Source organism: Bufo gargarizans, chromosome 3 (assembly GCF_014858855.1).
Source record: "Bufo gargarizans isolate SCDJY-AF-19 chromosome 3, ASM1485885v1, whole genome shotgun sequence".
In the NCBI taxonomy this organism is placed as follows: Eukaryota; Metazoa; Chordata; class Amphibia; order Anura; family Bufonidae; genus Bufo; species Bufo gargarizans.
Window position 1 is genome coordinate 347822437 of NC_058082.1, and position 16826 is coordinate 347839262.

The following is a 16826-nucleotide window of genomic DNA, read 5'->3' on the forward strand; positions in this document are numbered from 1 at the left end:
CACCTGGGACAAAGTGCATAATGTTCTTCGCCACATCTTTGGGCGATTTGCGCTTTGCACATTGACCCATGGGGAAGGAGAGGTTTGTTCTATAAAGGTAAAAAAAAAAAAAAAAAAAACACCAGTAAGCAAAAAGGTTAATGTTTAGTTCAAAAAGTTAAAGTTTATATGTTCTGTTCCAAAGTTAATAAAATTATTGCGTTGCGGCCTGGTTTTTTCTTTTTTTTTTTTTTACCTTCCAGGTGGACCAACCGATCGACTAGCTGTAGCACTGATGTGCATTCTGACAGAAGCATTGCGCTGCTGTCAGATTACACGCAAGTCGGTGTATGCGGCGCTGCAAGACGAGATTTCTACTCTGCAGTAAAAGATACGTTTGCCAAGGCATATGAGCTGAGGAGGAGGAGGAGGCGGCGTTCCTATGCTTTGGCAAACACTTTGTATATAAAAAAAAAATTAAAAAATCCCGGCAATGATTTATTCATCCACATCGATTGATGTGAATGGAGAAATCTGGTTTGCCAGGGCATACGAGCTAAGTGGGTATGGATGTTGGGCGGAGCTCCTATGTCCTGGCAGACGCCTTTCCCCTCCTTTTTTTTTTTTTTTTTTACCAGAGATTTTTTTCATCCACATTGATCGATGCAAATGAAGAAATCTGTGCCGTTCATTTTTTTCTTTCAGCCCAGAGGCTGAACGGAAAAAATTATCTCATTACCTGTTTGCTCAATATAAGGAGAATAGCAGAAACTTCTAATGCTGGCCATACATGTAATGATTACGGAGACCCTCAAATGCCAGGGCAGTACAAACACCCCACAAATGACCCAATTTTGGAAAGAAGACACCCCAAGGTATTCGCTGTGGGGCATATTGAGTCCATGAAAGATTTAAATTTTTGTCCTAAGTTAGCGGAAAGTGAGACTTTGTGAGAAACAACAAAAAAAAAAATCAATTTCCGCTAACTTATGCCCAAAAAAAAAAATTCTATGAACTTGCCAGGCCCCTCATTGAATACCTTGGGGTATCTTCTTTCCAAAGTGGGGTCACATGTGGGGTATTTATACTGCCCTGGCTTTTTAGGGGCCCTAAAGCGTGAGAAGAAGTCTGGGATCCAAATGTCTAAAAATGCCCTCCTAAAAGGAATTTGGGCACCTTTGCGCATCTAGGCTGCAAAAAAGTGTCACACATGTGGTATCGCCGTACTCAGGAGAAGCTGGGGAATGTGTACACATTTTGATTGCAAAATACTTATCACACATATGGGCCCCTAAATTTCCAGGGCAGTATAACTACGCCACAAGTGACCCCATTTTGGAAAGAAGACACCCCAAGGTATTCCGTGAGGGGCATGGCGAGTTCCTAGAATTTTTTATTTTTTGTCGCAAGTTAGTGGAATATGAGACTTTGTAAGGAAAAAAAAAAAAATCATCATTTTCCGCTAACTTGTGACAAAAAATAAAAAGTTCTATGAACTCACTATGCCCATCAGTGAATACCTTAGGGTGTCTACTTTCCGAAATGGGGTCATTTGTGGGGGTTTTCTACTGTCTGGGCATTGTAGAACCTCAGGAAACATGACAGGTGCTCAGAAAATCAGAGCTGCTTCAAAAAGCGGAAATTCTCATTTTTGTACCATAGTTTGTAAACGCTATAACTTTTACCCAAACCATTTTTTTTTTTGCCCAAACATTTTTTTTTTAATCAAAGACATGTAGAACAATAAATTTAGTGAAAAATTTATATATTGATGTCGTTTTTTTTGCAAAATTTTACAGCTGAAAGTGAAAAATGTCATTTTTTTTACCAAAAAAATCGTTACATTTTGATTAATAACAAAAAAAGTAAAAATGTCACCAGCAATGAAATACCACCAAATGAAAGCTCTATTAGTGAGAAGAAAAGGAGGTAAAATTCATTTGGGTGGTAAGTTGCATGACCGAGCAATAAACGGTGAAAGTAGTGTAGTGCCGAAGTGTAAAAAGTGGCCTGGTCATTAAGGGGGTTTCAGCTAGCGGGGTTGAAGTGGTTAACCGCAGACTCAGTGCCTTCCACTGAAAACTATGTGAGGCAGATCCAGCCTAAAGGCCCTACTTTACCTGAAGATAATTGTGAAGATCATTGCTAACGAGCGTTTGTATGAACGCTCGTTAGCGATGGTCCAGCAGTGTAATTAGAATCTTTTAGCAGGTTTAAAAATCCTCGTTTGTTGGCGGCAGATTGTGCTGTGTAATCACCATCTGCTGCCGGTAAGCAAGGATTCATCATGGGGACTGGCGATGGTATAACGATTGTTTCTCCCCTTGGTGAGGAGGAGGTCGCTACATGCAATAGCAGTGGTCTCCTTCACTAGCGAGCAGGCGATTAATGGGGGGAAGGAATGCCTCCCTCCCAACAATCGCCTGCTTCATCTGCAGGTGTTATAGGACCCTTAGTCTTTCCCACAGATTTACAGCACTTATGGTGACAAAACTTTGTCACATATGGAAAGTGAACCGTTTCAGAAAGAGCATTCCATTGAGGTGATTTGACATGGAACAGCCTTTTACCTTTTTTTTTTATTAATTTTTTCTCATCTTGTTCCTCCATTTCAATTTTTATTGGATATAACACATACATCAGGTCGGCGCAGGTCCCACCTCTGGGAACCACTCCTATCTCCAGAATGGGGCCCCTGAAGTAAAGGAGAGTACATCACACATGCACTTCTGTGAGACTTCCCAAAATAGCTGAGCACTTTCTTGCCTATTTCCAACAGTCCTATTGTGGTGAACGGAGAGGTGGCCGCACTTGTGCAGATTGCTTTTCCCTTACTGCTATGTGAATTACGAAAAAGTCCCATAGCGGTAAATGGAGAGGACACACTTCAGTGGGCACGTTCTGGAAATAGGAATGGGTTCCAGAGGTGAGACCCGCACCTATTTTTTCTACATATCCTAATGATATGCCAGTACTAGCCTGTACTAATAAGCATTCTGCTTTAGGACACAAAAACCCCAGAAACCAAAATGCTGGTCTTCATCTCTGTTCTACAGGCGCATGCCCCTTAAAGGGCTTGACAAACTTTCTAAACCTTTTTGGCTGACCTTTACTGAGCCTTAGGATATAAGCATACTCCCCTGCTTCCCCTCCTTTTCATCCAACTCCTTTGTTCTCCAGGTACCATTGCTGCGCTCCAGTCCCCTTTTGCAAACTTCCGGTGGACGAGGGTCACGTGTTCCCCAAGCAGCACGTCATTGGGTCATTTACCACTTGGGAACACCTCACCACTGCGGCATTGACCACAGCAGCGCACGCGACCCCCGTCCACTGGAGCTGGAACTGGTGATTGGTGAACTAAAGGAGGTGGAACCGAGCAGCAGGGAGCAGGTAAGTATGCTTCCCTCCATAGGCTCAGTAGGGTGGACCGTGGAGAGTTAGCCAAAAAGGCTGAAAAAGCTGGACAACCCCTTTAATAATCTCAAGGCCATCCATGTGCCAGAACTGAAATAGCTTGCATAGATTTCGGGTGTAATTTATGGTGGTTTTCTAGTGAAAACTACAATAAATGTGCCGGGCCTAGACAAGTGGGGCTTGTGCTGAAATTTGTGACTTTTTTTCATGCCGTGGGTGGTTGAGTAAATCACCCCCTTTGTATCTTCTCAACAATTTGTTACACTGACATACAGTTTTAGCCTTTTTGTCAAAATAACAAAGAAAAAAATATAGTAATTTAGCAAAACCAGTGTATTCTTACTGACAAAGAGAAGCCCTGTAGTGGAGCTGGTCTAGTAGACGGAAGCCTGGTTGGTCTCTTCCTGACGAGATTTGATAATCCCTCTTCTAATGTCTTTATTCACAGATACAGCTCTCTAAAATGATTCTGTCTCCACATTTTGATCCACATTTTCTTTTCTTTGACCTACCTCTACATAGATGACTGGACAGATCAGGAAAGAAAACGAGGTACGAGGTGCTGTAGACAAGATGGCTCCTCTTTAACTCCTGTTGGCTTATTGCTTCTGCCTGTTGCTCTGTTTGCTTTCGAATGCTTCCTTCACAGTATAGCTAGTGATATTAGTGCAATTTGGCTGGGATTTAAGATTAATATTCCCTCTGAGCCTTTGCTGAGCGGAGCAGTTGGGTGATACATCATGAAAGATGGGCAATCTGTTAATAAGGGTGTACTCCCATGTAGCCACCACGGGGTGAACCTGCAATACTGTGTGACTATCTTTTAAAGGTGATCCCTATCTCTGACTTTTCTGTCTGATAGAGTCAGATAGATGCCAGTGCAGAGCTTCATTTGCCTGGTGGCTCCACATGTGTGACTATCTCCATTTATCTCTCTGTGGTCAGATCTGAATCTATCAGACTTCTGCGGATACTCCATAAAAGTCTTTCCTGCAGTCCTATGTAACACCACAGATAACACAGTGAGATCTCTCTGAGTACAGATAATGTAGTAGATGTAACCTGCAGTCCTATATAACACCACAGATAACATAGTGATATCTTCCTGAGAACAGATAATGTAGTAGATGTCACCTTCAGTCCTATGTACCACCACTGATAACACAGTGATAGCTCTCTGAGTACTGATAATGTAGTAGATGACACCTGCAGTCCTATGTAACACCACAGATAACATAGTGATATCTTCCCGAGTACAGATAATGAAGTAGATATCCCATACAGTCCAATGTAACACCACAGATAACACAGTGAGAACTCTCTGGGTACAGATAATGTAGTAGATGTCACCTGCAGTCCTATGTAACACCAAAGATAACATAGTGATAACTCTCTGAGTACAGATAATGTAGTAGATGTCACCTGCAGTCCTATGTAACACCACAGATAACACAGTGAGAACTCTCTGGGTACAGATAATGTAGTAGATGTTACCTGCTGCCCTATGTAACACCACAGATAACATAGTGATATCTTCCTGAGTACAGATAATGTAGTAGATGTATCCTGCAGTCCTATGTAACACAACAGATAACATAGTGATATCTTCCTGAGTACAGATAATGTAGTAGATATCCCATACAGTCCAATGTAACACCACACATAACACAGTGATAACTCTGAGTACAGATAATGTAGTAGATGTTCCTTGCAGTCCTATGTAACACTACAGATAACACAGTGATATCTCCAAGTACAGATAATGTAGCAGATGGTACCTGCAGTCCTATGTAACACCGCAGATATCACAGTGATAACTCTCTGAGTACAGATAATGTAGTAGATGTCACCTGCAGGCTTATGTAACACCACATATAATATAGTTATAGCTCTCTGAGTACTGATAATGTGGTAGATGTTACCTGCAGTCCTATGTAACACTACAGATAACACAGTGATAATTATAAATACAGATAATGTGGTAGATGTCGCCTGCAGGTGTAACACCACAGATAACATAGCAGATGGCACCTGCAGTCCTATATAACACCACAGATAACATAGTGATATCTCTGAGTACAGATAATGTAGCAGATGTTACCTGCAGTCCTATGTACCACCACTGATAACACAGTGATAGCTCTCTGAGTACTGATAATGTGGTAGATGTTACCTGCAGTCCTATGTAACACTACAGATAACACAGTGATAATTATGAATACAGATAATGTGGTAGATGTCGCCTGCAGGTGTAACACCACAGATAACATAGCAGATGGCACCTGCAGTCCTATATAACACCACAGATAACATAGTGATATCTCTGAGTACAGATAATGTAGCAGATGTTACCTGCAGTCCTATGTACCACCACTGATAACACAGTGATAGCTCTCTGAGTACTGATAATGTGGTAGATGTTACCTGCAGTCCTATGTAACACCACAGATAACACAGTGATAATTATGAATACAGATAATGTGGTAGATGTCGCCTGCAGGTGTAACACCACAGATAACATACCAGATGGCACCTGCAGTCCTATATAACACCACAGATAACATAGTGATATCTCTGAGTACAGATAATGTAGCAGATGGCACCTGCAGTCCTATATAACACCACAGATAACATAGTGATATCTCTGAGTACAGATAATGTAGCAGATGTTACCTGCAGTCCTATGTAACACCACAGAAAACACAGTGATAATTATGAATACAGATAATGTGGTAGATGTCGCCTGCAGGTGTAACACCACAGATAACATAGCAGATGGCACCTGCAGTCCTATGTAACACCACAGATAACATAGTGATATCTCTGAGTACAGATAATGTAGCAGATGTTACCTGCAGTCCTATGTACCACCACTGATAACACAGTGATAGCTCTCTGAGTACTGATAATGTGGTAGATGTTACCTGCAGTCCTATGTAACACTACAGATAACACAGTGATAATTATGAATACAGATAATGTGGTAGATGTCGCCTGCAGGTGTAACACCACAGATAACATAGCAGATGGCACCTGCAGTCCTATATAACACCACAGATAACATAGTGATATCTCTGAGTACAGATAATGTAGCAGATGTTACCTGCAGTCCTATGTACCACCACTGATAACACAGTGATAGCTCTCTGAGTACTGATAATGTGGTAGATGTTACCTGCAGTCCTATGTAACACCACAGATAACACAGTGATAATTATGAATACAGATAATGTGGTAGATGTCGCCTGCAGGTGTAACACCACAGATAACATACCAGATGGCACCTGCAGTCCTATATAACACCACAGATAACATAGTGATATCTCTGAGTACAGATAATGTAGCAGATGTTACCTGCAGTCCTATGTAACACCACAGAAAACACAGTGATAATTATGAATACAGATAATGTAGTAGATGTCACCTGCAGGCCTATGTAACACCACATATAACACAGTGATAACTCTAATGTAGTAGATTATGGATAGTCAGGACTGTATGGGGCTCAGGGCTGGTGCGGCCTTTTCCTTCTCCCTCTTACCTTCTTGCAGTGCAGCAAGAGGGAGGAGAGCAAGCAGCTTTAGGCCCCACACAGAACGTCTTGATGCTTGGCTAGTGTCCGGACTCTTATCAGCAATGTGGGCAGCATGGAATTCCAAGGTCGGGCCTGTGGCGGTGAGCTGGCCTACAAAGGCCCTGAGCAGAAGCACTCTAGAAGTTGCATGGCCATGTGGCTGCGCAGTTTAGAGGTAACACTGCTTGTGATAGCTCATACTTCACAGTGTGCTAGAAACCAAAAATTGGATGATGTTTCAGGACAGGTTGCACTACTAGATATGACCCATTTTCTAGCACTGTGAAGGTAGTGTGGAGTTAAAGAGTTTTGAAGGGAACCTGTCAAATTATAAATTCGATCTGATCTGCCAGCTCCATGTTATAGAGATTGATGATTAGTTTATGGGATAGGACTCCGTATAAGGGTCCATTCACACGTCCGTGGTGTATTGCGGATCCGCAACACACCCGGCCGGCACCCGCTATAGAAATGCCTATTCTTGTCCGCAGCTGCGGACAAGAATAGGACAGTTCTATCTTTTGCAGAGCTGTGGACAGGAAGTTCGGGGCCGAAACCCGTAAGTTTGGGTCCGCGCTCCGCAAATGCGGAAGCGGAGAGCACATAGTGTGCTCTCCGCTTCACGACCGGGCCATAGAGAGTGAATGGGTCCGCATCCGTTCCGCAAAATTGCGGAACGGGTGCGGACCCTTTTGCTGATGTGTAAATGGACCCTCACTTGTATTTTTATTTTTTATTGAAATCCCTGCTCATTCTAAGCTTAGGAGTCCAGTGGGCGGCCCTACTCTGTGACTGACAGCTATCTCTATATGCACACTTATACAAGGAAGTCACTAATTAGGACTGCCCACTGGACTCCTAGGTATAGAAAGGGCAGGGATTTAGATCAAATAATGACACATTATACTAAACCTTTCCCTGTAAACTATATATCAATCTGCTCAGCTCCTCCTGCTCTATAACATGCAGCCTGCCTATTACATTGCATTTTCATGGTGGACAGGTTACCTTTAAGGGATATTCCTATCATAAGGATTAATGGCATATCATTTGGCTGTGTCATCAATATCTGATCAGTGGGGATCAGGCTGCAGAGACCCCTCCAATGCCGAGAACACAGGCTTGTAGAAATGCATGCATATTATTACAGAGACAACCCCATTCACAAGTATGAAGCTGACAGCAACATATCTGCTGTGTATGAATATTCCCTAACAAGGAAGATCCTTTTATTTGTCAGTGAACTCACTAACGTGACCAGACATATTGGAGTGGATTCAGCCCACAGCCATTTCTCCCATAGAAGCAGTGGAGCAGGTATCCCCACTGACCACACAGATTCCAGCTCTCATGAAAATAAAATCAGGGACTCGACTGCACAAGTTGTTCTAAATCTCCCCTACTGTTCCATTCAGATCCCATTTTGCAAATACAAATTGTTATTCAGCTACTTGTAGTGCGCCCATTTATTAAGTGCATGTACATTACCATCATTTCCATATCATCATCATGACGGTCACAAGGAACTTGACCCTTGACCTCTGTAAGGGCAGGAACAGAGAAAGGTTTAAACGAAGAAAGAAGTTGGCGTTATTAATATGGATCTCCCGGTGAGGAGAAGGGTGCTGTGGCACTTATCTTGAACTGCAGGACATGCGGTGCTCCCTGCTGACCGGCGGTTTAGTATCAATGCTGGGCAGGAGAGTGACGGGAGGGCTCGCACTGGTAGATACGGAGCCTGCTCCCAGGGTAGCATCCTCCTTCTGGCCCTGGTGGCTTAAGCTGGAGAGAGCGCTCGGCGCATTAGCGTATTGGATGGCGTCAATTGTGCGTCCAGGAAGTGACGTAGGAGGCGGGCGACGCGCAGTATTTCAAATGCCGGCTGGTAAAATGAGCTGTGTGTGACTGGTCTGAGGTCTGGTGTTCAGGGTGTCAGGCACGAAACCTCAATGGCCAAGAGAGCTTGATGCTCCTACTCAGCCTCCTGTAAGTTCCCTGAGGCGATTGTTCTTTTTCTATGGCACTCTTTGGGGTCGGAATTCACCCTTCCTCATATTAGTCAGGGTCTCCTCTGATTTTGCACACAGCGGTGGTGCACCTATTCCGCAATACATATGTCCATCCATCTAATTTTTTTGATCTGTTCTCGCCTCATAGGTATCTAAGGAGGCTCAGAAGAAACAAAAAAAAACCGGCAAAATATTTCATGTTTTAAAAGGTTACCAGACGGATACCCCCAAAAGATCTGTAAAGAATGCATTTATTCCCTGGGAGGAACGTGTGTCTCTAAGGGGTGAGGTTCTCTCCATGATCCAGGAGGAGGTCAAGGCTTGATTATCCCAGATGTCGGAATCTGACCTCCAAAGAGGCAAAAAATAATTCCACCCTCCTCTTCTGATTCTGATCCCATTTGAGGAATAAGACACCCAGGGTGAAGATAATAAATTCTGTCCCCCTACTTAAATCTGCAACAGCCTTTTTGGCGGATGCTTCCGCAGAATCCATTAGACTTTCAGCCAAAGATGCAGGTCTTTCTAATGCGGCACGTCGTGCCCTTTGGATGAAATCCTGGTCCGGGGACAAAACCTCATAAATGAAATTATGTTATATCCCCTTTTCAGGTGATTACGTCTTCGGGCCAGTCTTAGACAGGATACTTGAAAAGACTTCTGACAAAAAGAAGGGATTTCCTGAGGATAGAACTTATAGGAGGAAAGTGCCCTTTCGTTCCATTAATGGACAAGAGATCCTACAGAGGGAAAGGGAAGTCAGGCCGCTGGAGTTACCCCAAAGGAGGTAAAGGGAGAGGGTTTCTTCTTAATCCACAGAGTAAACCCAGCGATAAACAATGACGCCAGAGTGGTGGGAAGACTGAAGAATTTTCTATCTGCCTGGGAAAATATAACCTCAAATCCCTGGGCCAGGAGGTAGTCAGAGCGGGCTACAAGATAGAATTTTCTTCAGTACCCCTGGGGAGATTTTTTTTATATCGAATCTGGGGTCAAGGAAAGCCCAGAGCAGCATTTGGCAGAGTATCAAAGACCTTATAGGGCTAGGTGTTGTAATTCAGGTCCCAGTCTCAGAACAGGGTCAAGGATTTTACTCCAGTGTCCTTCTGGTAAAAAAGGAAGTTTCATTCCGTATAATTATAAACCTGAGATTCCTCAACAAGTACATTACTTACAGGAAATTCAAGATGGAATCCCTGGGATCTCTAATTCCCCTCATAAAAAGGACGCATGGATGTGTACTGTGGACTTAAAAGATGCTTACTATCACATCCCGATCCACCACAACTCTTAAAAATGTCTAAGATTTGCCATAAAAGACCAACAGGGCAACACTTGCCATTTTGAATTTACAGCTGTTCCATTTGGAATTTCCTCGGCTCCCAGAATATTCACCAAATTGGTAATAGAGATGGTCGCATTCTTGAGACAGAAGGAGCTGAATCTGATCCCCTCTCTAGACGATTTCTTTATAGTAGGAGATACCGTAGATAAATTACTAACAGATCTAGACATCTTTTTATCTACTCTAAAGGAGCTGGGCTGGGTTGTCAATCCTCAGAAATCCTGTCTACACCCATCAACCAGAGTACGGTTCCCGGGAGTCATTCTGGCCTCAGAGAAGGTTCAGGCTTTGGGAGAAAAAATCAGGTCCTTCCAGAGGAAGAGAATCTGTTTGGTGAGAGAGGCTATGAGTTTGCTGGGAACATTGACAGCCTGTATCCCATCAGTAATGTGGAGCCAGCAGCATTCCCGTCCCATGCAGTCCTGGATTCTGGACATCTGGGACAAACAACAAAGGTCGCTAGACCGCAAGGTTCACATTCCAGGCTAGGTAAAGACCTCCTTAAACTGGTGGAAGGTGAGCAGCAATCTTTCACAGGGAGTGACCTGGAGGAAGTCTCCGTTCGTCCAGATCAAGACCGATGCCAGCCAGTCGGGCTGGGGTGCAAAAAATGCAAACTCCTGTTACCAAGGTTTCTGGGCCCTGAGCTGAGTGTAGTGTGGGAAACCTTAAAGGTGGCAGAAGAAGCCCTCCAGAATCACCACCTGAGGATATTGTCAGACAATACAATGATGGTGGTCTAACTCTCACATCAAGGAGGCACAAAATCAAAGAATCTCCTAGACCTTTCGAACAAGATATTTCACTGGGTGGAAAGGAACGTGAGGTCTATATCGGTGACTTACCTCAAAGGGGCCCTTAATCAGGAAGCGGACTTCCTCAGCCGTCACACTTTGGACCAAACAGAATGGTCCCTAAATCCTAAATTTTACCCTTTCTCTGTTCCTGCAGATTGTGTTCCTAACAAAACTGCTTAACCAGAATAACATGGGGGCATTTGCTAAAGGTTTTATGCCACTTTTATAGTGAATTATTTATTTTTGCAAATTATGGCTCATGTCAAATTTGCCCCATAACTTGCGACTTTTCTTCACTTCTCGCGACACTTTTCACAAAGGAAAGCAGGGTGGGAGGCTTATGATGTGGCGGCATGGCCTCCACAGCCCAACAAGTTTTACTGACATTTATGCCAGATCTTCTGGCGTATGGACTGTTTGGAGAGGGCTGTGCCTCGTAATAAATTTGGAGCATTTTATATTAAAGGGATTGGCCACTTTCTGGCTACTTGTGACCAATGTGTAGGTTAGATGATTAGATGGCACTTACTAGTATGGTCTTTGTTGATATTCTGTACTGTTTGCTATATTTCATAATCCATGCCTAACGAGGTCCACACAGAGGTCCTGTCCATAAGTCCATAAAATGGCCACTGATGGAAGATCATGTGACCAGGCAAATCACTTCCATGTGATGTCTCCTTCATTTAAATACACTGCATTTGCACTAAACAGTACAAGTGCAAATCTAACGGAGGAGACATCACAAAGAACGGATTTACCTGGTCACATGACCCTCCATCAGCGGCCATTTTAAGGACAAGACCTCTATGTGGACAGGACAAAAGACTTTCCAAACAAGGGGGAAAACCTTATGAAATATAGAAAATCGTGCTGAATATTAACAAGTAGTAGTCACCATATAATTATCTTACAAATAAAGTTGTCAACTCCTTTAATGCCAGTATATCTGCCCGACAGTGTATCACATATGGTGGATACATGATGATGTCTTCCTCTACTCATTCTATTAATCTCACTGACCAGACCAGTCATTCCGCCATCTATGTCCTATCTGAATTTTTTTCACTCAAACGGCACCATGTCCTATACTAAAGTGATTGTACTGAGTCTCATTTTGCATTTGTTAGGGTGCATTCACACAACCGCAAGTGTTTTGCTGTCCGCAAACCACGGATGCCAGTCATTTGCACACAGCATCATAGTGAGGACCCATTGACTTCAATGGGTCCGTGGTCTGCAAGTTGCGGCAAAGTATAGGAGACCGGCCGCACGGACTCGGAAACACATGGAAGCCCTTTAAAAGTACATAGCGCCTCATGTATCAAAGCTTTCTCACTAAAGTGTAATTATCGCCATTAGGAACCAATCAGAGTTCAGCTTTCTATCTGAAAAATGCACTTGGTAACTAAGGATATATGCAAATTGTGTGGCTGGCCACACCCAACTGCATTTGGTTTCCCCCTAAAAGGTGCATCCTGGTTTCTATGGGCGACAAGGAGACTTTTTCTGTAAGAAAGCTTTGATGCCCATGGTCGTTATTCACTATATATGGTTGGTAAATTTCCTCTTGGCTTATTTTTTTAAGTGTTTTCTTAGATTGAAAAGTATAAACATTTTTTATGGACATGTGGACCTCTGTGGATGTATTCCACTTATCCCGTCTCTAGCACTGTCTGTATGGGCAAGCCACACTCATATCATACATCTTGGATGCGGAATTTTAGCAAATTGGAAAGAACATGGGAGAGATTTATCAAAACTGATGGAAAGGAAAACTGGCTTAGTTGTCCCTAGCAATAAGTCAGATTCCGCCTTTCATTTTTCAAAGCTCCTTTAGAAAATGAAAGCGGTTTGCTTGCCATGGGCATTCTTTACACCATTTTGAGTCAGAGTCATTCAGGCAGAGTATTGCATAAGGTAAGAACGGGCAGAAGAAGCAATAATAGGTGTTGTGTGGGTTACAGATATTGATGACCTTTTCTCAGGATAGCTCATCAATATCTGATCTATGGGTCTAACACCTCCCACTGATCAGCTGTTGGGCATCCACAATGCCAGAAACTATGCAGTGTACAGAGCAGCAGCAGAAGGCTCGGTACACTATGTAGATTCCAGCGCCAGTGTGCTGCAGCTGTACTCCCATTCGCTAGGAGCTGGGCTGCAGTACTGCAACATGGCCACATCACAGCGTACAGAGCTGTCCGTTTCCAGCTCTGTACACTGTATTTAGGGGCAGACTGGAAACTTAAAGTGGCCCTAGAAAAAAACTAAAAGTCGCCCCATGTTGTTGTTGGGTCCATAATGACAGTAGGTAGGGACAACAGAAGTAGGCCAGCAATACTGCAGTGCAGAACAACATACCACCCCAGCAGAACCAAATGCCACAGTGCAGTACAAAATAATTCCGTCTGCGCCACAGTATGACACTCTATTATCATCTTGAGGATGGCAATACAGTTGAATTCAGGAAGGCACCTGTGGCCATTGGCCAAGGGCATAAATTCCTGATGGTTCTTGCATTAATTAATGCTGAGAGCATTAGATTATTATGTGCCTGGCTGACGGTCATGAGGAATCCTTGGGTGGTCCCCTGGCTTTGGCCTAGGGTATATTTCCTTGTAGACTCTATGGCCGGTCTGCCCAAGACTGTATTTATTTTTTTACATATTCTACAGCGCTTTACAGACATTAGCATCACACTGTCCCCAGTGGAGCTTACAATCTAAGTTCCTAGCAATTTGGAGTGTGAGAGGAAACCCACGCAAACACGGGGAGAACATACAAACACCATGGAGATGGTGACCTTGGTCAAATTTGAACCCAGCAACCCAGCGCTTCAAGGCACCAGTGCTAACCATTGAGCTAACGGCTGCCCAAAACAGCTGAACGGTGGGGGTGCCAACAATTTAGAATGACAAGTACACTGCACAACGTTATTACTACATGTTATAGAAGAAATGTCTTACTGTCTGTATTACAGTTATGAATGATATCATCACCACCATGTTTAACAAGAAGTTTATGGAAGAGCTGTTTAAGCCTCAAGAGCTGTACTCCAAAAAAGCCCTCAGGACAGTATTTGACCGCCTGGCCCATGCATCTATCATGAGACTAAACCAAGCAAGTATGGACAAGGTAGGCAGAGATAAAAATGGGGTTAGGAGTCTTCATTGACTGGATTGTGGATATTTAAAGGATATGGACACCTTTTGTAAAAAAAAAAAAAAATATTTACTCTAATTAATTTTTGTGGAGAAAATAATTTCTCCAATTGATTGTGTTTATTTTTCTTTTTTTTCTTTTTGTTCTACAGCCTGCTGTGCTTCCTATGCACAGCAGGCTGCTCTCAGTGAATTTACAGAGAATCAGTCATTTCCCGAACTTGGGTTCGGTTCCAAGTGGTACCTTGGAACCGAACCTGAGTTCGGGAAATGTTTTTTACAGTATAAATCAATTTCTGAAGTTATTATGCGAAGTCTCGCATCAGAGCCAATACATTCTAATACTGTACGGAGGTCCTGCTCCGTACAGTCTTAGAACTAAGTTTTATGCAAATCGACTTCGGATATTTCATCCGAAGTCGATTCGCTCATCTGTAATAACAATGGCTGCACATCAGGCCAAATATCAATATAACGGTGCAGGCCAATGGATCTGGCAACAAATCCAGGACAGTATAAGAATTTAAAAAAATGGCAGCACTCTCACAAAAATGAGTGAAAAGAAAAACACTTTATTCTCCCCTGTGGTCGAACTAGGGATGAGCGAACTTGTGTTTCAAGTTTGGCGTACAAGGTTCAGGTTCAGGTTATGTAATAATTCCGTTATGGATTCTGCTACCACGGACCATAACTAAGGGTTCATTCACGAAAATGCTAAATGCTAAATTTACGGAAAAAGGATACAAATTAGAAATACTTACCCCAATCATCAGAATTGTAGAACGTCTAGACCGCCACACTCTACTAGAAGACAAAAAACCTGAAACAAAAGAAGAAATGAATGACCCCCAGCATAATGAAGATTTAAACATTCCTATCATCACAACGTACAGCACAGGGGTTAATAAATTCAAAAAAATTATATACAAATACTGGGACATTTTGAAATATGATAAAACTATTGGTAACAAGATCCCCAATAAACCCACCTTCATTTTCAAAAAAGCCCCAAACCTGGCCAATTTAGTGGCCCCTTCCATTAAGAATGAGAAAATAAATCCAAAAATATGTGCCAAAAAAGGTTTTCACCCCTGCAGACTGTGCTCTAATTGCAAAATCTTGAGACATCAAGTCAAACCGACATTCCAGATTGAAACCCCGCAAAGCAATTACATAATAAAGGACTACATTACCTGCCATACAAAAGGAGTAATTTATTTCATTAAGTGCCCATGTAGGAAAATATACGTGGGACGAACAAAAAGAGAACTCAGAATCCGGATAAGAGAACATATCAATAACATCAAAAAGAAATCAGAACATCACCCATTATCACGCCACTACACAGAATTTCATCAGGGAAAATTTTTAGGATCCACTTTTGGAGGTATAGAAAAAGTGAAGCAGGACAGGAGAGGTGGCGACTACATCAAAAGTATGTCCAGAACCGAAAGTAAATGGATCTTTAGATGTAATAGCTTAGCCCCTAGCGGACTAAACCAGGAGATAGAATTATTCGCATTCCAGTAATAAATAATCACTAATTAAGACACGAATAACAATTAACTGATTGGTGGTGCCCCATATAGCAGTACATGCAGTTTAAATAAACTGTAAGTACTGCCTTTCTATAATCCAATTAATAAACATGCATCTGAATAAACAATAAATTCCCACCAGAACTCATAGGGATAATAACCATAATCAAGACACTAATCCATTTAAATACGCATATATCGGCACCATTTCTACTCCTAGAACTGTGTTTATCCGTTGCCATAGGAAACCAGACAAGCTATTTAAACCTCCTACGAACAACATGCAGACTAACCCTGACGAAGGAGCCCGTTTTGGCTCTGAAACGCGTAGGTTAAGGTCTTTTGTCCTACGGAGGCCACTATACTTGTACCAGGTGACGTTACCGCAGGCAGGTTTCCCGGGTAACAAACCAAGCTCCCTCACGCCGCGCGTGCTTCCGGCCGGGGCCGCGCTGTCGTTTTGACGGGAGAACAAGAACAGGAGAATAAGAACAGTGCCGCAATCCCAAAAGGATACCAACATCTACATAAAAGGAACCCAGAAGAAGGAGCATAGCCCAGCATCGACGGCGGGATCAGTTTGGAGTAAAGAACGAGCGAAGAACGAGCAAGGTACAGAGGGGAGGGACCACAGCAGCATTAACCATTGATTAATCACCTTTACCACTATTACCTTTACCATCGTAGCAGCACATTACCTGGTGATTCAGACGGATACCAGATAATAGTGCAATCTCAAAGGACTAGCTGATTGTTACTGTGCACCAGCGCTTGTGTCTTTTATCACCTACTGGTGATATAATTTCTTCTTATATATTAAACTAGGGAGAACGGTAGCTCCCTCTCAGACACCTAGCAGCAGGTTCTCCTTATACAGGTAGACTGACACGTAGCAATCTAATAGGAGCGCAGGGGGATCCTCTTTTTATCTTTTCATTCACACGTCCGCATAATGGGTCCACACTCCTTCCGCAATTCATTTTCAATGGGGCCGCAAAAGATGGGG

The 16826-nt window shown here is 42.9% G+C and overlaps 1 protein-coding gene across 2 annotated transcripts in view; it reads left to right on the forward strand.

Moving 5' to 3' along the window:
* OSCP1 (organic solute carrier partner 1) overlaps positions 1–16826 on the forward strand; it is a 51548-nt gene that overhangs the window by 9150 nt on the left and 25572 nt on the right. The window contains exons 2-3 of one of the 2 annotated variants that reach the window (XM_044286539.1): positions 3916–3945; positions 14102–14256. In XM_044286539.1, coding sequence (XP_044142474.1) covers positions 3916–3945; positions 14102–14256 — 185 coding nt within the window. The remainder of the gene's footprint in view (positions 1–3915; positions 3946–14101; positions 14257–16826) is intronic. The other variant, XM_044286540.1, reaches the window with a different exon arrangement.